At 41.2% G+C, this 22,550-nt stretch overlaps 1 protein-coding gene across 1 annotated transcript in view; it reads right to left on the reverse strand.

Moving 5' to 3' along the window:
- Positions 1–22,550, reverse strand: part of PDE1A (phosphodiesterase 1A) — a 265,115-nt gene that overhangs the window by 225,929 nt on the left and 16,636 nt on the right. The window contains exon 2 of the mRNA XM_026647746.1: positions 13,418–13,531. Coding sequence (XP_026503531.1) covers positions 13,418–13,531 — 114 coding nt within the window. The remainder of the gene's footprint in view (positions 1–13,417; positions 13,532–22,550) is intronic.

Here is a 22,550-nt window from a genome sequence, read left to right on the forward strand (position 1 = left end):
AAACTGATCCCAGTTTTCCCAAAGTTTAGAGGGGTTTGGACACAGGTTTTGGAATAGGACATTACAGAGATAAGAGCTAGTTAAAAAGTTTGGATTTAGCTACAAACTTCCCTAAGCGTATCCTAATATTTTGGCTAGGGCCCATCTGTAGAGCAGACAAGCAGCTGTGGCTCTGTTAGCCTACAACAGGGGTCGGCAACGTTCGGCACGCGGCTCGCCAGGGTAAGCACCCTGGCGGGCCGGGCCAGTTTTATTTACCTGCTGACGCGGCAGGTTCGGCCGATCGTGGCCCCCACTGGCCGCGGCTTCTTGAGCAATGAGCTGGCCGCGGCTTCTTGCCGCCCCCATTGGCCCGGGATGGCGAACCACGGCCAATGGGGGCCGCGATCGGCCGAACCTGCCACGTCAGCAGGTAAATAAAACTGGCCCGGACCACCAGGGTGCTTACCCTGGCGAGCCGCGTGCCGAACGTTGCCGACCCCTGGCCTACAAACACAGCCCTCCTTTTCCCCTCATCTGGCATGTGGACATACCACTGTTCCCCCCAGCCCATGTGCCATTTTCATCTTTACACAATATGTGAGCCACCTTCCATGCACAGTAGTGGGGAAAGGGGTCCCCATTCATGCCCCATGGCATACCAAAGGATATAACCAAAGCTAGAAGTAACACATTTGTAGCCAAGGAATGTGTGTATTGGTGGGGGGTTACAAACCCAGAATTAGGTGTTATCGGTCCTGCGCCCTCGCGGTCTGGCATCTATAAAAATGTAAATTCTGATTAACTGGCTTTATGTTTATTACCAATCTTTTCCTACCTACTATATTAAAGTTTGTCTGACATAACTCACCCAACAACAAATTAATTGTATGAGCTGCTCACAGTTTTATTTGTTACACAGCCAGGAAGCTAATTATGCAAGTTCAGAAGCATATGGAGCCCAAACGTATTAACCCTTTTATGCAAGAATTCATATGCATTATATTCATTTGTCTGTTGTTGGCGGCATAGAGAAGTTCCAGGATTCAAATGAACACAGAATCACTTCTCAATGTGCAATTCATATTAACTGCACAATGATTCAAAACAAATTATTTTAACTAATACTATCTAATAACTTCCAGTTTATTAGAGGAAACAATTGCACCTATCACTGATCTGTTTAAATGCATACTTTATAAAAAGTCTCATTGTGGCATGTAATCAACTAATTTTTTCACGAGGGTATTTTTAGAAAGAGCAATTAATATTAAAATCAGTCTGTTTAGAATTCATTAAAAAGGAGATGGAATTCTAAAGCATGCTGTTTCTCACAAATAGTGCAATCGATCTACCCATAAAGTGGGTACTTACGTTGCACAAAAGGTTAAGTATGAAACATTCCAAACATTTTAAAATGTACCTAAGTCAGAAAACAGCTGTAGCCACTTCTAAGTTACATTTCCCACTTATTTCCTACCATATACTTTATTTACAGTTTTACTTCCTGAGATGGCCTCAGGAGATGACCAGCTTGTTTCCATGAAGGTCTCACATGACAGCAGTTATATAGTCTTATTACAGCATATTTCAGTGCAACACAAACAATATGATTGGGGACAGTCTAAAGAAGCAAACATATACACCAAATGTAAGTGCTCTTGCTCAGGAGTGTATGTCCAATGCCTGCCTCTTAACCGTGCTTGTATCCAAATCAGGAACTCCACAGAAAAAGAACATTAGTTCTTAGGCCCCTAAAATAATCAGTATATTGTGTTTTATGTATATAAGCTTAGTAGTCTCACTCTAGTCCCTATTTTCTCAAAATAATTTAATAGTGTCTGCTCAATAGGCTTAGGAGTGAAATAAAAAGGGGGTTGCTAGTTATGACAGAGATGTATATTTGCAGAACTGTGTTGGGAAAGGCACATTGCTATGCTTGATTCCAAGCATTGCTAATAGGTCCTGCTCCCACTGACAGTGAAGTCAATGACAAAGCTCACAATGTGCAGGATCAAGCCCTTAGTCTCCTCATCTGACGTCTCTCTGAATTTGAACTATTTTTGAGTTAAGACATGGGTCAGCCCTGGAGACTGGTCTCCCATTTTACCAGAGAACAGGAATGGCACAGGCAGTGGCAGAGGAAACTTTACATAATGCCTCAACAAAAGAAGAAGCACCTCCAAGGGTAGAGAGAGGCATTCAGATCTCAGTGGCCTATTCAATCCTTAGCCTAGCCGCTGAGACTGACCAGGGTGATAGTTAGAGCTGATGAGAATTACTTTCCAACAGAAAACTCACTTTCCATGGGAAAATTTTGTGTAGGAAAATAATTCCCATCTCTACAGCTCCCCAACTCCTCAACAACCTGCCTGTTGGGATACCTCAGAGCTGGGGCGACAAGGCTTTTGGGCAGCTCATAAGGTGGACTGCCCTGGAGCCAGAGCTCACAGTCCCTCAGCAGTCTGGAAGCCCTGGCTCCCAAGCCCCAGGCTCTCCACACAGCAGGCTGCCAGAGCCCTCGACACCTTGGGGAGCCTCAAAAACATGTTGAACAGGTCAAAACAATGTGTCATTTTAATTTTTTCATAAAAAGAGTTTGGGATTCCACTGGAAATTTCAGAATTTGGATTATTTGTCTCATTTCAGAATGATTTACTTGTATAATTTCAGAATTGCCTGTGGAATGGGAATTTCAGTTTCCACACAGGTCTAGTGGAGTTCAGTGGCGTGGCACTTATTGTGATTTGGTTATCTGTGCACTAAAATCTGAACGGATGCTGCTAACAGGTGAAAGATTCCAAGACTCTCTACAGAAGCAAACGCTTGCAACTCCCAACTCCATCTGAGATCAATGACAGAGAGATCAGGGTGGTTGCCCCTCAACTTTCTCAATCTAGAATAGTCTGGGTTATGAAATACAGAGCATATTCACATACAGCTACAGTAAGAAGGAAGAAGAGTCATACAGTCATCAGTCCTTTTTATAAAAACAATTTAAAAATAGAGAGGTGAGAGAACATTTCACTAAGGAAACAAACCATTCAAAACAAAGAGATGAAACACAATACACAACTGTGCAGGAAAAGTAATGTTTGATACGGATTCCTCAATTAGCTCTGCAGAGTGAAAACAACAGTAAGACCTACAATGGCTTCGCCTCCTTTGAATTCTCACACGCCGTGAAGTATTTCAATACAGTGTATGAACAAGAAAAGAAAAGTAAATACTGCTTTGCAGTCTGTTTCTTAGTGTCTTCAGGCATAAATCACTCCAGCAGTGAACCGTTCCAATGTTACTGCCTCCAAACACACTATATATCAGGGAAATACATACCAATGAAATGTCCAAATAATATTTATAGAGGCTACTTGTTTTCCTGGGGGCGCCAAAAGTCTGCAAATAGGTTGGGTCAAATAAACTGCAGCCAATGACAAACAATAGATAATGGAGCAGGAGTACTTACATAGGAGAAAAATCGTCCTTTAGACCTGTTAAAGAACACTGCACCAAAGAACACATGCATTATGCTTGGATGGTCGCTACTGAGCTAGATCTGAAACTCTACCATGTCTCAACAGGTCTCACTAGAAATAAGCAAGCTTCCACTGCTGAAAAGAATCATTCAACCAACAACAAAACTGGCCACAAAATGTATTGGATGGATTATATTCAACCAGCACTGCTGCTGTTCTCTTTTCAGGGATAGCACTGACAAGCTACTGGGAAGAGTCCAGCCAATTGCTGCATATTAGGATTATGAACACTTCTATACAGAGGGTGTAATCAGCTCTATACATAAGGCCTGAGCTACAGCCCACTCAAGTCTTTGGTTCCTTTATTTATATCGCTTCCTGGCCGGGAGTGATGGGCATTTGTTGTGAGATTGTCGTGAAGGAGTGCATTTTGAGAGGATGTTTATACAGATCCATTAGTCCTATCAGAAAGTTACTTCAGAAACAGTAACCTGATGCTTATTTTTCCAGTCTCTAATAAGCAATATTTAAAGATATACTGGCAAAGTTGAGAGGTCTGAAATTAGACCAACTTGCCTTGGTTTGCTGGTCCAGGAACACATTGTGCCATTCCTTTGCTGTGTCTTCCTGTTTCATTTTTGTGAGCAGGAAGGATATTGGATTTTAGAAGACTCACGCTCTCATAAGAACTTATAAGACAAAGAAATCTTATATCATTGGGCTTTATTTAAAAAATCCCTTTAAAGACTGGAGATATAAATGCCCCCTCAAGCATTTATTAGTTTAGATTCCAGCTACTTTCTTTTTCCACTAGCTATCCTGGCCCTGAGTTGTTCTGAACTCAGTGATATTTGCAGTCCTGTAGGTGAAGTCAGGGTTGCCCTTTCTTTTGTATCAGCTAATGCAATAAATATTCATGGAAGTTGTGCAGTGTTTTCAGGAATTACATCACAGCTGACTGGTTTACACTATGACTCTAAACCCAAGTATTATTCTCTCTGTTTCACAAATGTGGAAACAGAATCAGATGTGTCAAATGCTTTCCCTGAGGCCACACAGGGTATGTCTACACAGCCTGTGGGAACACACTTCCCAGCCTGGGTCAACAGACCTCATGCTTTAAAAACAGCTGTGTAGACAGAGCTTTGAAGTTGCAGTTCAGACTCTGATGCCTAGGGAGTTGGGTGGGCTTCAGAGCCTGGCTGAGCCACAACTCCAATGCACTGTCTACACAGCTATTTTTACAGCATTCCCGCAAGCCCCGCTCACCAAAGTCTGGGTGGGGAGGCTCGCCGCCATACGCTGTATACATAAACCTGTAGTGACTCAATGTCAGAGTCTAGATTAAGCCTCAGGGTTGTCCGGTGGTGTACTCAGACCCTTAGGCAATAGAGTATCAGCCAGTGAGTATTCTTCATTGTATTCAGGAAGAATGAAAATTCTAGTGGCATCCACAGAAACAACATAGCAGTTTAGGTGACAAACTACTTGACTTACACACTGTATAATTTAGTTTACAGGCCAAAATTCCTAAAGGTGCTTCAGTTTATCTTTAAGAGTCAGTTCATTAGGAATTACTATGTTCTATTAGATGCTACATCCTGGATGCAGCCTAGTCATTTGGTGATCATTATTGAATGGCTGCAGCAGTAGCAATTGAAATAGTGCAGCTAACTTTACATTCTTCCCCACTACCAGAGCTGATGTCAGCAATAGGCTGGGCTGGATGGAAATAGTAATAGGAGCGCTGCTAACTCTCAGTTCACTTTTAAAGCCTAGTTTGAATATTACAGCACCATCTATGGTTATAAACCCAGTTTGGGTAAATCTGAGATTAGGCCTCTGTTAAGGGGTGCATGCACCTTTAGAGAACCCCTTGTGTCAGTGCATAATTTCACTGCACCCTGGGCTGCAGCACCTCCTGCAGACTGTATGCCTCTCGCCGGGTCTTCCGTGGCTCAGCCCTGTGGCCAAGTCACTTAAAGTTCAAACCCTGGGCTACTCAAAGTTCCAGATGATGTAAACAGAACATCCTTCATCCCTCCTGAGCTGGACTCACAGCTCTTTCTCACTCTTGGCAGAGCACACACACACACAGGCTTTGCCCCCTGGGAGTCCTAATGCAACAGCAACTGGTGTTCCACCCCTGCTGGGCTTTTTCTTTTAGTCCCTGTTTCTTGTATGCCCTGCCTCAGGGCTCCCCTACAGGAACCTAAACTGCTCCCTGTGGGTCTCTTTTGTTCCCTGTTCCCTTTTTGAACACCAGGCCCAGGACTGCCTTCCTGGATGCCTGACCCCTTGCTCCAGGGACCCATCACAGGAATTAGCACTATTTCTGTGGCTCAACTCACCAGCTACAGTCAGACCCATACAGCTGGGCCTCTCCCAAGGCACACCACCAGTTCTCCTCTCTGAGCCAACAACCAGAGGTGCCCTATTGTCTCTCTTCCCCCCGGGTCTCTCTCAGTTTTTCTTCTGGGCTCCCCTAGTTATCTCAGAGTCCTAACTCAGGGCTCTTCCCATACAGGAGCCTGCACTTCTTCCTGGAGGCTCCCACACAGCTTATACACCAAAGCCTTCCCCACCAATAGAACTCTCATCATCCTGGGATTCCCCTTCCTATCTGGTCAGCTTCCTGCTCAAGTCAGCTGCTCTGGCTGTCATAGGCTACTTAGGCCTTGGTTCTCCCTGGCAGCCTCTCCTTCATAGAAATGATTTCAAAGTCTGTTTTAATTATAACTTCAAGTGGATATCCAAAACATTTAGGTACTTAATCATTTGCATTTCTCTAAATCTATCTGCTCTGTATAAATTGGATTGTTTCAGGAGCAGTTGTAAAGCAAGAATGATTGCTATCGAATATTCTGACATCATCTGTTTTAGCACTAATTAGTGGGGGTGGGGAATGAATGGATTACCTAAAACTTATCTAACACCTGAAAATGATCCTCTACATTATACTTCATAAAAAACATTGAAAAATATCTACCAAGCATTCTCCAAACAAATTAAATTTCATAGCATGACAACCCCTATAGGAAAATACAGTGGCAGCCTTGATTACTCCAAGCTACCAAATAGCTACAGAGTTCATTTGTATTCATCAGTGACTTCAACATTTTGGACATTTTTACTTCAATGGAGTTACACAAATCTACATCAGCCAAGAATCTGGCCCATTAAATCAAGTTCCTTGTTTCCACCCTAGACATTTGCATGGTTTCTCTACTGAATTGATAGGATCTAGCCCATGAAAAACAAGGAGATGTGGACGATTGATATACACACACATATTATATATATATATTGCTATGTGCAACTTAGAGTGAGCTGATATATAGAGGGACCAATATATTATAAGGAAATAAATGACAAAAGTTTGAAAAATACATGATAAGCTTATTTAAGGGACATTCTCCCACTCAATATTATATTTGTGCCAAAAGTTTATATGGTACAAAATCTTACATTTGTACAACAGCATAGGATTCTTTGCTTCATTACTGGTAAAAAAATACATGGATTCTACAAGGGGCGTGCATCCGGCGAAGTGGGCATTCATCCACAAAACCTTATGCTCCAATACATCTGTTAGTCTATAAGGTGCCACAGGACTCTTTGTTGCTTTTTACAGATCTAGACTAACACGGCTACCCCTCTGATACAAGGGGCACAGACATCAAAAGAAAAAAAGGTTCCTTAAAATAAGGACAAATAGTTACCCTATTGGATACAAAGTAATATATTTAAGCATTGTTAAATGGTACCTTATTAGGGTTCTGTTTTCTGGTGTGTGTTTTTCTGGGGGCAGGGGGAAAGGAATATTATATTTGCTTATGGAACTAAATAACATATGATGGGAAGCTCCTACTTACCCAGGCAGAGCTGCAGCCCAGGGCCTCGGACGAAGGGGGGCCCCGGTGCAGCAGGGCTCAGGCAAGCTGCCTGCATGCCATGGCCCCACGCCACTCCCAGAAGTGGCTGGCTGCTGGCATGTCTCTGGCATGAGGGGGAGAGGGGAGGAGGCACCGCGCACTGCCCCCATCCCCAGCACCATCCCTGCAGCTCCCATTGGCCGGGAACCGGCCAATGGGAGCTGTGGGGGCAGTGCTTGCAGGTGCGGGCAGTGAAGGAGACATGCTGTTCCCCTCCCTGCAGGGGTGCGCAGATATGTGCCAGCAGCTGGCAGCTTCCAGGAGCAGCATGGGGCTATGGCAGTCAGCCTGCCTGAACTCTGCTGCATCGCCAGCCGGCCGGCCAGGAGCTGCCTGTGGTAAGCGCCTCCTGGTCGGAGCCTTCACCTCGCACCCCCTCCTTCACCTCAACCCCCTACCCCAGGTCAGAATCCCCTCCTACACCCAAACTCCCTCCCAGACCCCAGACCCCTCACCTCTCCTGCATCCCAACACTCTGCCCCAGCCTGGAACCCCCTCCTGCACCCAAACTGCCTCCCAGAAAGAAACTAATATAACAGCTGTTCTAAGGTAAGAAGTAGGCTATTTTGTTTTAACAACTATATTTTACATGTTTTAAGACTGAATTGTAACCACAGAACAGCCTTATGTTAATTAAAAGGCAAGTTTAGTATAGCGTTAATAGCCTCGATGCCATAATTGTTAACATTTTCTTCTAATTACGAAGAAGACTTGTATACAGGGGCCCCACAAAATCTAATAGCCCCGGGCCCACAGGAGAGTTAATCCAGCCCTGTACCCAAGTATGTAAGTTGTGTTCTACAGCTCTCTGTAGTAGAGTTACTGCCAGAACCAGAGGCTTCTTATACAAGGAAGGTTAATGTGAACTCTAGCCAATGGCTTTTGGGGAAATGCAGTTTAATAACTAAGTGACCATTTTGTTGTAGACATTTTATTGACTAAAGTAAAGAATGTGGTTTTACCAAAGGAATTTTATATTAAAGGGTTTGTATTAAACAGTCTGCAGCACCTGCAAGTTAAGTTGAGGGGGAAGTGGTCATATGAAGAAGGAGAATATAATTATTTAGGTGAGGGATTATGTGTTATCCCTTCCTATAAAGAGGGCAGAGTTACACAGACAAGGAAACATCTTTTAGTAGAGTTTAGAAATTGCTAAATCTAATGTGGAAGCAAGTAGAAGTCTGAGCTTAGCAGAAAACTGTAGGTAATTGATTTTATTGCTAGTTTATATTATGAATTAATCCTCAACTCTTTAATTTAAAGTAATATTTTAGATATTTGTTCTTTGTAATAATTTTGAAATAAAAAGACACGTTTAAATACAATCCCTCCATATATCTTCAAGAAAATATCCCTTACAATATCTCACTTTGCTTACGCTCTACGGTCCAGTAATACATAAAAATTGGAACGATGTGACCTATATATAGGCCTGAAACTGGCATTCCTAGGCGTAGTGTAGGAATGTTACAAAGTAGGGCCCTAACTCTGCAATTTTACAACCAAGTTCAATAGAGTCCTCTACACAATCCATCCACCCATTGTAAATTGTAGGGTTCCATCTTAACCTATCCATCAAAACCAGTTTTGACTTGTGGCAATACTCAATGTGAACTAGAACAGGTAACTATGCCTCCTGTACATTACAATAGGTGAATTGTTTTTCTAATGGCAAAAGAATATTATTGTCATAATACGACTAAGCCAGGACTCCAGTTCCTCTACAGTGCTAACATGGTTATGCAACTGAAGTACTAAAACATCTACAGTGACTGAACAATAATAAAAAAAAAATCATGTTTGTAGGTTACAAAGCTATCCACATAAAAAGTCTTGCTTAACCAACGGACACAGCAACATTTTATTTTAACCTTCAGAAATCAAAAGAACAAGTTCATGATTTATAATGGAAAAATCTCTCACTGTAACTGCAGACTTAATGGGATGTATATCATTCTAGGTATATTATTATAAAATGTCCTCAATTTTTCTGTTCTCATCAAACATTATATTTGACACGTAACAGGTTTAATTTTACTTCAATTCCATTTAGCTTTAGTTCTAATGAAAACTTGAGACTACCTAATGATGTTTTTGATTTTCCTCTAAAGGGTTTTTTTTTACATTAGAAAAGAAGCAGCAATTTAGATTGCCATTTAAGTTTTGTATCCATTTGCCAATACTGTAGAAGTTACACATTAAATGAGATTTTTCTATAGCTAGGTATTTTTATCATGTCCATCCACCTTCCAGACGATCTTCTTTCTTCTGCTTATGACAGCAATAATTGCAGTAGCAATAGTCTAGACTTTCCTGAACTTTCTTGGATCAAGCATGTGGAGCAGAAGAAACTAACAAATTTAAGCACCAAATGCAGTATAAAGTAAAAATGTGTACAGAAAACTAAGAAAAACAAAGGAGAGATGACTGGGTTTATTTGTTAGTTATGATACGAGAAAGAAGTTATGGGTTTGATGCTAGAATCATTGGGTGAAGTTCCATAGCCTTTATAGGAGGTCAGACAAGGTGAACACACTGGTCCCTTCTAGCCTTAAAAATGTATGACAATTATTCTCCTTTAAAATGTTCTCCCCTGGTAATTAACCAAAAACTGAGGAAGGCAATTGTCTATATTCTTTTTAATGTCTCCATTAATTAATGACTGAAGAGCAGATTCACCCCTGCACTGATGCCAGCACTAGCAAAGGGAAGACCGTTTGTGCCTCCCCTAATCTAAAACAATTACAGGTTGCATAATATAAACAATTCTAGTTAGATATGAACCCTAACCATACCCCTGAATTCAATCCCTCCCAAATTTTTAGATTCCACAGTTCTAGCACAATGAAGAGAGGCCAAATATTTCCTATATGAAAGGTAAATTCTTTTCTCATGTATGAGCTTCCAGTTCTCTGAGTGGAACTTGCTCCTAACACTAAGATATAGGGTTTTTTGGGTAAATGATGCTTGTATAAAACTGCGGTTCAGACGGGCTGTATGAGCTCTACCAGCAGCGTCAGAGACTTCTGCTACTAGTCCTTTAAGTGCAGTTTGTGTAAGGAGTGAATAATTAAAGGAATAATTTGGCTCATTTATTATTTGTTTTATTAACTGAGATACCAGCTTGTTTTGTCTTCTCCCTGAAGTACCAACACATTTGGAGTTCACACTTTTAGTATTCAAAGTGTCTTAATTCAAGGAACAGCAGCTCAGGTCAAGACACTCCTATTCCAGGAAGGTGGTATTATGAACCCTATCACCTATGAACTCCGAATCGAGTATGATGCAATCATTCATCTGGGGCAAATCTGGCCCTCTTCTCCACTCCAGGGCCACATGGATCATATGGAGATGGGGCATGGCCAAAGGTTTCAATGTTGTTAAATCTCCAGGGCTCCCCCACAGAAGAAGTGTATTAGGGCAATAGGGTTGCTACAGCCTGCAAAGCCATTCCATTCCCTGGAAGGAAAAAACTCCTTTTATCCCACCACATCCATAATGCCCAAACCAGTTATTCTGTTTGGATTCTGGGCTGATGACTTGCATGTTAATACTTAGTCAAACAATTACATTTGCTGATACTTCCAAAATATTGTTTTGCAGAGGACCCTCCACTGATAATCAAAAGGCAGATGGTTTCAGACTGAACTAAGGTGTTTCATCTTGGAATAATCCACAGAACTACATATATAATGCTTATATTTGAAATGCTGACAGAAAAAAAACAAGCCAGCTATGCACACAGATGCAGCATGCAGCTATTAAACACAACCTAGCTTATTATTATTGAAATTAAATACAACAAAATAAAACTCATATGAAACTCAAAGATTAATTTGAGCCAGTTTGCAGGCCAGAGAAATCCTCATTGTCTCCTCACAAGTGACAATGAAAGCCTTATTGAAATCGCAGTTTTAAAGTGATGAAACTGAGATAGAGTCATGGGCTTCGTTGAGCTCCCAGGGGTAAAATTCTGTTCTGGACTCACAAGCATAGCTCCCATCGCCTTCAATGAGAACTGTGCATGGACAACTAACGGTGGAATTTTACTTTAGCCTTCTGTTCATTTCCCTTAACAGACACCATCTTGTACTTCACCTATGAGAAGTCAATTCCCTTAGCTAATTAGTAATTAATTTATACATAGAGATTCTTCTTCAGAACCACGATACATGTTGCAGACCTGCCCCACTCACCCCATTCCTGGAAAAACACACACTTGTTTTAATACCACTGTGTGCGCACTGAAATCAGTCCCTTTCCTCGCTATTTCCTGCTTTGAATAAATATGGTCTTTAAAGAGCTCCCCTGAAACAATTAACATTTTAGACTCAATTCATTCAATATTCTTTGTAATATTCACAATCTCAATGAAATCATAGGAGAGGCTGAGGAAAGTGCTCAGCTGGTTCTATCTGTCAAAATAATATTTTTTCATTTTAGAATACTGTAAAATGTTTTAGCTTTAACAAATCCTATAGGAGGAACAATGTTTATGGGGTTGGCTCCTACTTACAATATGGGCATATTGTGATTTTCAGATTCCTTTGGGGTTTGATAAGCCTCAAACTCCTTGCATTGCTTTACATACTCTCAAAGGAATTAACCTTATTGCTTTGATATGCGGTATAGAGTGAGGCTGTTTTTTATTACATTAATTAGTTATCATAATAAAACTGACCCAATTTACTAATTAGAGACAGTTGAAAGAAAACGTTTTAATCTAGGAGGCTAGTAATTGCAGAGAACCTTACAAATACTAAGTCAACTTAGAGTCTACACCAATGGAAGTCCCCATAAAGATTGGTGGTGGTCTCCAGTGATAGAAACTCCATCAGGTGAGGTTGTGGCACAAAAAATGGTTGAAACAACTCTACCACCAGGGCACTCGCTGGAATTAACAGGGGCCAGCATGTCCCAAAAGCATGCAGAGTTAGACAGAGTGGCCAAAGAATTCAGTGCATGTAACCAACTGTCTTTGCCAGCTGGTTTCCTAAAGCGCCCTGATCACAACTTAAAGCTGACTTCCACTGAAGGAACACTGCAGGCAAGCAGGTGGTAAAAACTCTCCTTCCCACACTCAGGATGAATCCCCACCCTGGGCACAGGAAGCCTGGTAATTTATACCTTCCTGTACTGCATCTAATCCTCTAAATGCTGTAAAGTACCATAGGTTTTAAATTAAAATCAATAGTTCCTTCTGCTATTTACACACTAGATCACATCTGTTGCATAGCCTTTCAAACTCAGCATTTCAAACCTCCCCATCCAAAGGCTAATGCTGTTCCCTTGCTCCCAAAACACTAAAGAGGGAAACTGTTATTTAAGTAATGTACATATCTGAGTGTAACATATATACTGACATTAGCCTTTAGAGCAACAGCCATTCTAAATAAACTATTAAAGTTTTGTGGCTTTAGGAACACACTGGCTAATGGATTTAGTCTTCGGCATTTAAATTGCTTGCATGTTGTAGATGTTAGCTTAGTGACTATATAAGCCTCTAAGTGTTTAAAAAAGGAAATCTATGCAAGACAGGAATCATACAGCATCCCTATGAATATCGAAGACCCTCTCAATATAGGCTAATCCACCTGCACACCCAAGCAGTGTGAATTACAGCTAATTTGAGTACCTCAGACAGCAATATACTTACCTAAATGTACCACCATTTCCAGGGGAACAAGTACCAGCTCCAAAGGGAACCATTTCTAACGGTGACATAGCTGTAGAAATGCTGATTCTGAAGATAGTACATGCAAAATAATGTCACAGCGTAGTGGGTAGTCAGATACAAGAGGTTACCTGCATTTGGATTTGGGCAATAGTTATTTTACTGCCCATGTGTCTCTTAAACAAGGTGACTGAATCTAATAACTACCATACATTTTAAAAAGACATTTCATTCTGATATTAAATACTAGTAACTGCTTATAAAATAATTCTCCTCTGTATTGATTAGTCACATTCAAAAGCAACAGATCTGTCCCAGGAAACAGCACAAAAACAAGGAGAGGATCTACTCACATTCCTTTGAGCCGTTGCCACATTTTCTCAGTGTGTCCTCCTATTTGGTACTTTAAAGAGGTGCCTTCCAGTTCCCGGGCTGTTTCAGTAGCTCTAGACCCCATGGTAATTGTCCTACAGCAATACAGTTACAGTCAGGCTCAGCAGCAAGTAAACGCATTCCTTAGTCCACTACAAACGTCAGAGGATCCACACGTTATACAGTAGCAGCTCTCATCTAGCAAAACATTTCAGAATTACAAAGCTAAGGAAAGCTTCTGGCTGAATTGCTATTCACTTTGATAGACAAATCTCTTTCTCCCCCTAAGCATACAGCACTATAAACAGCTCTTCTGACCTCACAAGTCTACTCCATACATGTGAGCCAGCTACTATACTACTCACTGACTGACTGCTCAAGCTCTTTCCCCATGCACTTCATTTGTTGTAGGGATATGCACTGAAGCACAAAAGCTTCCTTAAAACGTATTAGCATTCATTGCTATGCAGGATAAATGTGAATGACTTTAGCAGTCGAGAAGAAAAAAAAAATTTTTTTTTTTTGCTGTGCAGGTCGGAGAAGCAGGCTGCAATAGGAAAGCAGATGGTAGAAACCAATATCAGCTGCACCACCGTAAGAAATGAATGCCTGCTTAAATGCCAGCGCTTTTGTCTCTTTAGATGATCCTGAATTGGTCTTCTATGAATAAATATCTACCAGCCTCTTAACAACATAACTGAACAAACGTTAAGTTGGGACTCTAAGACATGTATAAATCCCTTCAGAAGAGTAATCAGAGAGCTCTACAGGTTGTTATTGAAGGAATATGCTGTAATCATGACTATTCACCTTCTCCTAGCAACTCCACACAGTAGGCAACTGTCAATTTAACTGGTGGAAAATGCAGCAGCTGCAAGACAGCCTGCTCAATGAATCCTTTGGGACAATAGCTTGCGTGTGTCAAAATCTGATGTTGAACTGTTTGTGCATGCCAGAGAAAAAATTAAGTGCATGTAAAGAGCAAAAGGAATGAGAACTAAGTGGTCTGCCAGCCATGCAGCAGATTGCCAGCTCTATCACTACAGCCCAGACCCATGCGTTTAGTTGCACAGCCAAAGCTGCTGTTTCAATAGAACTGGGGTTAGTTCTGCATCAGTATATTTCATTGCTTGCTCAACTGTGTTTGCAGAGCTTTTCAAAATTTGATCTTCATTTTATAAACATCTTCCTTCTTCTTTTGTGAATAGACAGAGATCTGCAACCCTGGAGGAAGATCCAAATAGTCCCAGATACCACTAGCTTGTCTATGCAGCATTGTGTATGTTTAAAAGTAACAAAGATGTGAGGTTATGCGAGATCTCCATCTGAAACGGCTGGCAGAGATGGATGAAAATGTCAAGGAAAAAGAAAATGATCACAATAATTCATTGTCACTGAAGTTCCCCTATCCATTTCCCTTTATTTTCTCATAAGTTTCCTAATACTAGGATAATTTCCTCTCCATTAAAATACATTTTTTTTTAATATCCCCTTTATGTCCTATGAATCTCTATTCTGTACTGGCTCCTCCTCTGTCTTCACTGATTTCTATCAGAGAGATCATTAGCTGATGCATTTCATATCTTTCCAAAGGTTTCACCTCTCACTTGCACTGGTTTTAAACTGGTGTCATTACACTGACTTCACTAGACGTATTCCTGATTCACACAGGCATAAGAGAGACAGAGGAATCAGGCCCATAGATTTCAATGGGGCTTTTTTAAAAAAGTCAGTGTGTGATCCACACCTCCTCTAACTTTTGCTTGCAATGAAGAAAGTCATGTGACAAAATTGAAGCACCACAGAAACAATCACTTTCTTTAAACACAGTACAAGGTACGTTATTAGATTAAGGAAGACAGTAGGAGCTGTAACGCTGTCCTTCTTTTGCTTCTGCACTGAAGAACTTCTTCCTAGAAACCTCCCAGTCCTGTTCTGCATAGCATCTTGATACAGTTTTAAAGAAATAGTAGACATATCCTCACAGGGAGTAACAGATATGAATCACTAGCACTAATGTGAATTCTTCCCTGCCCCCTACCTCTCACTCCCCCGCATCTGAAGCAATGCAAAGAAAATAATTATGTATTCATACAATCCTCCAGGGACAGAGGGAAATTTTAAGCCCCTATTTTCCTCATAAGGCATTCTCTGCCCCTGTAGTACGATTCTATGATGGAAAATAGTGCCAGCTCCTAGTGGCAGTAGCACCATGTTTAAGCTGTTCTTTCCCCCCAAGGGAACAGAAGGAGTGGTTCCGAATATCACTTTTGATATTCTGAAGAGGAGGAAATGTTGCTTGTTCTTCAGGTATTACGCTCCGGTTGCTCCCCTCAGGTAGGGCTGAGGTTATGTGCAACCAAGACAATACTGTTATACATTGGGAAACTGCACTGAAGCTGGTGGGTGTAACAGCTGCCTTTCATTCAAGTGTAAAAAGCAATTGAGTTCCTTTGTGAAACCAGATGGCTGAAGCAATAGGAGCACCTCACAGAGCACAGACGCATGGCAAGGCTTGAGTAGAATTTGAACCATGTGGCCCAAAGGAGTTTCTCTGAGGACTGATATAGCAAACACAGGGGCTAGAAGATTGATTGGTGGAGTTGTGAATATTTGTGTGAGAGAGAGAGAAGCATCAAGAAACACACAGAAGCAGACACAAAGAAGATAGTAGAAAGCCAAGGAGACAGCCAGCCCAAGCACTGAGTGTGGGGTCCAGAGAAAAGCTAAAGAAACAGCTTTTGGGACAAAGTGATGCTGAAAGAGGCTTAGAACTGTGAGCAAAACAAACCACTTACTTGTTTAATTCCTACTGTGTTCAGGGAAACAGGACTGTATACATTCTTTCTAAATAAACAGGATTGGATCACAGATATCTGACTCCATTACCAAAACTTGGAGCCAGGCACATAGGGGTAAACAGGTATTCTTCACCCACTATTTCCACTTTCAGGAAGATGGGTAGGAGTCAGGATGGATGGAGAACAGACAGAACCTTAGCTCTGCCCCCATCAACCTGCCAGTCAGGAGGACAGCAATAAAATTACAACCTCCCTCCCTGATCAGGTGAGAAATTATGGCTGCCTGGGCTGCTCCCTTACTGTGGGCTGTGTTCTAGGCAAAATCTAGCCTAAACTAGTTCCAAATACTAACCAGTGGGCAATTATTTTAGGAACAGGCATCTACCCAAGGGGATGGCAGCTGAACTGATGAGTGGTTTTTTTAAATGTAAAGTAATAGATGTTTTTCTCTGGCCTCTCCATGTTCTTGTTCTGGATTACTTGTGTCATGCTCTCAGCTTGCTAGGTTTTAGAGCCCATTCTCCTCTCTCTCTTTAAAAAAAAAAAAAAAAACACAATCTTTTCATCCCTTGCCTGCATCTTTTTAAAGTTTAGCTTTATATTTCTGGGTTAATCTGATATCTATTCATTCAAGACAAGTCTCTGGGTATTAGGCAAAACTCTAGTGATTCAGTTTGGAGATTTTAAAATTTCTTTTGCACCCTGCTCTATCCCCCTACCTAAGGCCTGATAAAATTGTCACTGTGCCACTTAATCCTCAAACAAGTACTTAAATCAGATGCTGAAATATAACATGGTATGCCCTCCCCCTCCGCCCCCCCACCCGTGATTCAAAGTGCATCCTTTCCTTAAGAATAAATGGAATGTTGGCTTTAGGAAAGAAAGACACAGTGTCTTAATATACAGTTAAAAGGGCAACATCCTTCCTTGTACTATGAACATTGAATAATAATAAAAGTTTAAAATTACACAGAAAAATCCACTTTAAAAACAGGGAAAAGTCTGCAACTAGACGGATTAGAGAATTGGCCACTGGAATAGGATAAGAGCTAACACAGGTTTTGATGAGGAGGATTAGAGATTTATTTTAGATAAATCCTTTACTCCTGAAAGGAAACAAAACATGCCACATTATTCACTATTCTGTTCAGTACCTGTAGATCAAAACTGGCGCAGGAAGTAACAAGAGACCTAAAGAACTGATTTCTCATACTCTCATTATCGCTCATCTTTTCAAATCTTACAATGCAACCTTTCCTAATCAGGAGAACTGCAGGAGAGACAGGAACTAATTGAGGAATTTGAAGTCACTGAAGTTAGCAAGGCTTTCACTGCAGCGAGGAAAGGCTCTGGCGAGGGGCGCTGCCTCCCTCCACCAGAGTCCTTCAACGACATACGTAACTACACATCGCAGTGTGGATGCAGCCAGCTTTTCACCGCTGCCTGTAGCTGCACATACCCTACATGCTGCCACCAGTGGTGTGCAGTGTAGATGTAACCTAGGGCAATGCCTAAACTTAGGGCTGGTCTACACTACAAAGTTAAGCTGACCCAACTACATCACTCACGGCTGTGAAAAATTTCACACCCTGTGGAATGTAATTAAACTGATCTAAAGCCTCACCGCATGTGAGGCTTCCAGGGAATTTTTGTCAGGCCGTCTTCTCCACAGACTCTTCTTTCTCCTTCTGCCTGTATCCTGGTTTTGTAATCACATACAATGCCTTTCATCATAAACAAAATCCATGGTTCACCTGCTTGTTCCACATGTGCTTCCTCTGAACGGATGTAAAGGGATGGTTGAGATAAGAGAAGAGCATCTAGTCTTAAAGTGCACAGACCTAATGTAAAATTGCAAAACTGGCACTGGCAAACTAGCCATGTTACAATAATTTGCGATTTGCGCAGACTGCCCACAGAATAGATTTTGCCACTGGCAATAGAACTAAGTTACAGCAACTTGACGGATTTACATAGATGGCCCACTCAGTAAACTGGCACTGATTAAACTAAGGCTAGGTCTACACTACCCGCCTGAATCGGCGGGTAGAAATCGACCTCTCAGGGATCGAATTATCGCGTCTCGTCGGGACGCGACAATCGATCCCCGAATCGACGCTCTTACTCCACCAGCGGAGGTGGGAGTAAGCGCCGTCGACGGGAAGCCGCGGAGGTCGATTTTGCCACCGTCCTTACAGCGGGGTAAGTCGGCTGCGATACGTCGAATTCAGGTACGCTATTTGCGTAGCTGAATTTGCGTATCTTATCGACCCCCCCCCCGTAGTGAGGACGTAGCCTCACTAGCTAAAAGAGTTGGGACTGATACAGACTCTCAAGCAGACTGGCACAGACCAGATGACCTAGATAAAGGGAATCAAAAGGAAATATACTTTTGGTCTTTAAATAAACAAAAATAAAAAAAAACCTTTTGCATTTTCTTTTCCTCCACAGCAGTGGGCTGTTTGATATAGTTCTTGCTAGTAACCATGTGCATTATGTCCCCATAGGTTTAAATACAGTATTGAAAAATAACCTCCTGTTCATACTACTTGCATTGAGGGTTCACTAGTCTCATAGGCATTAAGGACTTGGGGCTAGATTTACAAAGGTATTTAGGAATCTAAGGATGCAGGTAACAGCCTAGTGGGATTCACGAAAGCTTCTAAGCAGGCTATGCACTTAACTCATTGAAATCAATAGGAGTTAGGTGCTTATGTGATTTAGGCACTTTACAGACCATTTGGGAAGGGCATAGGGATAGGTTACAATAGCCAAGTCTAGAGGAAATGCTGGCACTATTGTGGAAGTGGTGATAAGCAGATTATACATGTAGAAGATGTGGAAAGACACGAATTCAAGGTAAGAGATAATTGAAGATTTCAGATGGAGATAAATTGAAATTGAGTGAAGGAGAAAGAGAGGATAGAGTAGAGCTTCACCTGCTCTTCATCCCTCTTCACTCTCCTATTCTTCATCCCTTCCTCCCCTCCAAAAATAAATCTCCTCTATGCCTTCGAGACATTTAACTGAAATAAATTAGAAGGAAACTATACATTTTTGGTCAGAACAAGCAGAAGATGACTAGGCAGAATCATTAAGGTATTTGGAGCAGATACATGGATCACTGGCCCAAGAAATTCATGAAGGAATGAGAAAGGTCACGCATCTGAAAGATTTGGGGGTTAACATCTTTATTTAAAAAGCATGTGTGCTTAGTACAGTAGCTGTGGAAGTACAGGAGGAAGGACTCAAGAAGCAACTACTACTTTTGAGGAACATCATTAGTATTAATTTGGTTTGGCAACCAAATTAATACTCTGAGTTTTGGAAACTCTGCCAGCACTGCACTGGATGTGAAATGTATTACACAACTTCAAAATTACCATAGAGAGAGAGGATCAGAGGTATAACCTTGTGCTCTACAAATACACAATTTACTATTCAGTGACAGGATACACAGGAACAGAATAAATGTTCTGGGTTTCACTGTGTCTCTTTTCAGCTTTCACAAACTGGCTGTACCAATTGATAAAAGTCTCTTCCATCAACCTCCTTAGGTGTTTTCATACAGCCATTATGGAGTAAATGATACTCTTACCTGACCCCTTCTGACTAATAAAGTACCTTAAAACACATCAATTTAGACACTCCAGAGCCATGACTGACATTTCAATAGGACCTGTGAAAAAACTAATTGCCAAGTTATCGCTCTCAGCCTAGAACAGCATAGGGGAAATGCAGGGAAGGAATATGCGAAAGGCATTAAGAAATCTGGGTTTGACACAGTGACTGCCAGCTTCTCCCATTAAACCAAGAAAAGGTTGAGGAGATAACTAGTTGACTGTGGTGAGACATGGACATAGGAGGTAGCATGAAATGTTGTTCTAGCTAACAATTGTTGAAATAGCTTCATTAGACATTCACTTTGAATGGCTCAAAGGAAACAAGAAAATGTTCCCTCTAGCTGTACAGTATTTCCACAAGGACCATGGCAACAAGAAAAAGCTCCTTGATATTTATAAAAGGCTATAATGGAACAGATGCCATTGGAGGGGGGGGGATCTCTTCACCATCACACAAGGGATTTAAATTAGAAAATGTGTCCACCAATGCAGCCTTAACATAGCTTTCCCCACCCACCCTGCACCACCACTGTAAAAAAAATGACTGTTTATTCCTGCCCTTTGATTCCTATCTTTTAACCAGTTACTAACCCATTGAGCCTTCAGAAAGCCAAGGGCTTTCTGAATGTCCAAGCACACTATAGCCACTCTGTTACCCTTATCCACAGGTTTGCTGACCCCCCTCAAAGAATTCTCATAGATTAGTGAGGCATGATTTCCCCTTACAAAGCCATGTTGACTCTTCTCCCAACATCTGTGTCTGATAATTCTGTTCTTTTCTATCGTTTCAACCAGTTCGCCTGGTACTGAAGTTCGGCTTACTGGCCTGTAATTGCCAGGATCACCTCTGGATTCTTTTTATGAAAATTGGCATTACATTACCTATCAGTCATCTGATTTAAGCAATAGGTTACATACCAGAGTTAGTAGTTCTGCAATTTCATATTTGAGTTTCTTCAGAACTCGAGTAAATACCATCTGGTCCTGGTGACTTATTACATTTTAATTTATCAGTTCATTCCAAAACCTCCTCTATTGACACCTCGATCTGGGACAGTTGCTCAGATTTATCACCTAATGGTTTGGATGTGGGAATCTCCCTCACATCCCCTGCAGTGAGGACTAATGCAAAGAATTCATTTAGCTTGTCTGCAGTGGCCTTGTTTTCCTTGAGTATTCCTTTAGCATCTTTATCATCCAGTGGCCCCTCTGGTTGTTTGGCAGGCTTCCCGCTTCTGAGGCACTTTAAAAAAAAATCACTGTTAGTTTGTGTGTGTTTTGCTTGTTGCTCTTCGAAGTCTTTTTTGGCCTGTCTAATTATAACTGTACACTTTACTTGCTGGAGTTTATGCTCCTTTCTGTTTTCTTCAGTAGGATTTGACTTCCAGTTTATAAAAGGATGTCTGTCTCTAACTGCCTCTTTTACTCTGTTTAGCCATGGTGGCATTTTTTGTCCTTTTACTGTTTATTAATTATTATTATTAGGGGTATATATTTAGTTTGAGCTTCTATTACAGTGGTTTAAAAAAAAAAGTTTCCATGCAGCTTGCAGGAATTTCACTTTTGTGACTGTTCCTTTTAATTTCCATTTAACAAGTCTCCCCAGTTTTTAATAGTTCCCCTTTTCGGAGTTACAGGCTACTGTGGTGGGTTTTTTGGTATAATCCCCCTCCTACAAGGATATTAAATTTAATTACATTATGGTTGCTACTACCGAACAGTTCAGCTATGTTCCCCCCCTTGGACAATATCCTATACTCTACTTATGATTAATCAAGAATTGCCTCTCCCCTTGTGGGTCCCAGGACTAGCTGTTTCAAGAAGCAGTCAGTAATGGTGTCTAGACATTTTATCTCTGCATCCCGTCCTGAGGTGTCACGTAACTAGTCAATATAGGGATAGCTGAAAATAAATCCCCCATTGTTGTTATTGTGTTTTCTGTTGTAGCCTCTCTAATCTCCCTGAGCATTTCACAATCACCATCACCATCCTGGTGGTCGGTAATATATTCTGACCACTATACTATTATTATTCAAGAATGAAATTTCTATCCATAGAGATTTCATGGGACAGTTTGATTCTTTTAAGATTTTTACAATATTTTAGTCTATGCTTTCTTTCACATATAGTGCCCACCAACATGACCTATTCTGTCATTCCTATGTATTTTGGACCCTGCTATTACTGTGTCCCATTGATTATTATCATTCCACCAATTTTGTGATGCCTATTATATTAATATTCTCATTTAATACCAGGCACCCACCATAATATCTAGACTTCATGCATTTGTATTCAAGCACTTATAAAATTCATCAATATTTAGTTGTCTGACTTCATGTGATGTAATCAAATGGGACTCTTTCATTTGAACTGTTTCTCTTCAGCCCGTGTGTACTTTTTCAACATCTATCCTCTACTCTTTACTAACATATAGAACATCCCCTTTAATAAATCCTCCCCTAAGGGATGTGTCTATCCAAATGTTGAGGTCCTCCAAACCTGTTGGCTTTCCACAAGCACTTAGTTTTAAAACCTCTCTACGACCTTTTTTAATTTTACATGCCAGCAATCTGTTCTGTAGGTGGAGCCCATCATTCCTGTCTAGGTGCCTCCATTCCAAACACATCCCCCAGTTCCTAATAAACCTAAATCCCTCTTCTGGATACTATTGTCTCATCCACACAATG

Source organism: Terrapene carolina, unplaced genomic scaffold (assembly GCF_002925995.2).
Source record: "Terrapene carolina triunguis isolate 2854851 unplaced genomic scaffold, T_m_triunguis-2.0 Scaffold62, whole genome shotgun sequence".
NCBI classification, from domain to species: Eukaryota; Metazoa; Chordata; order Testudines; family Emydidae; genus Terrapene; species Terrapene triunguis.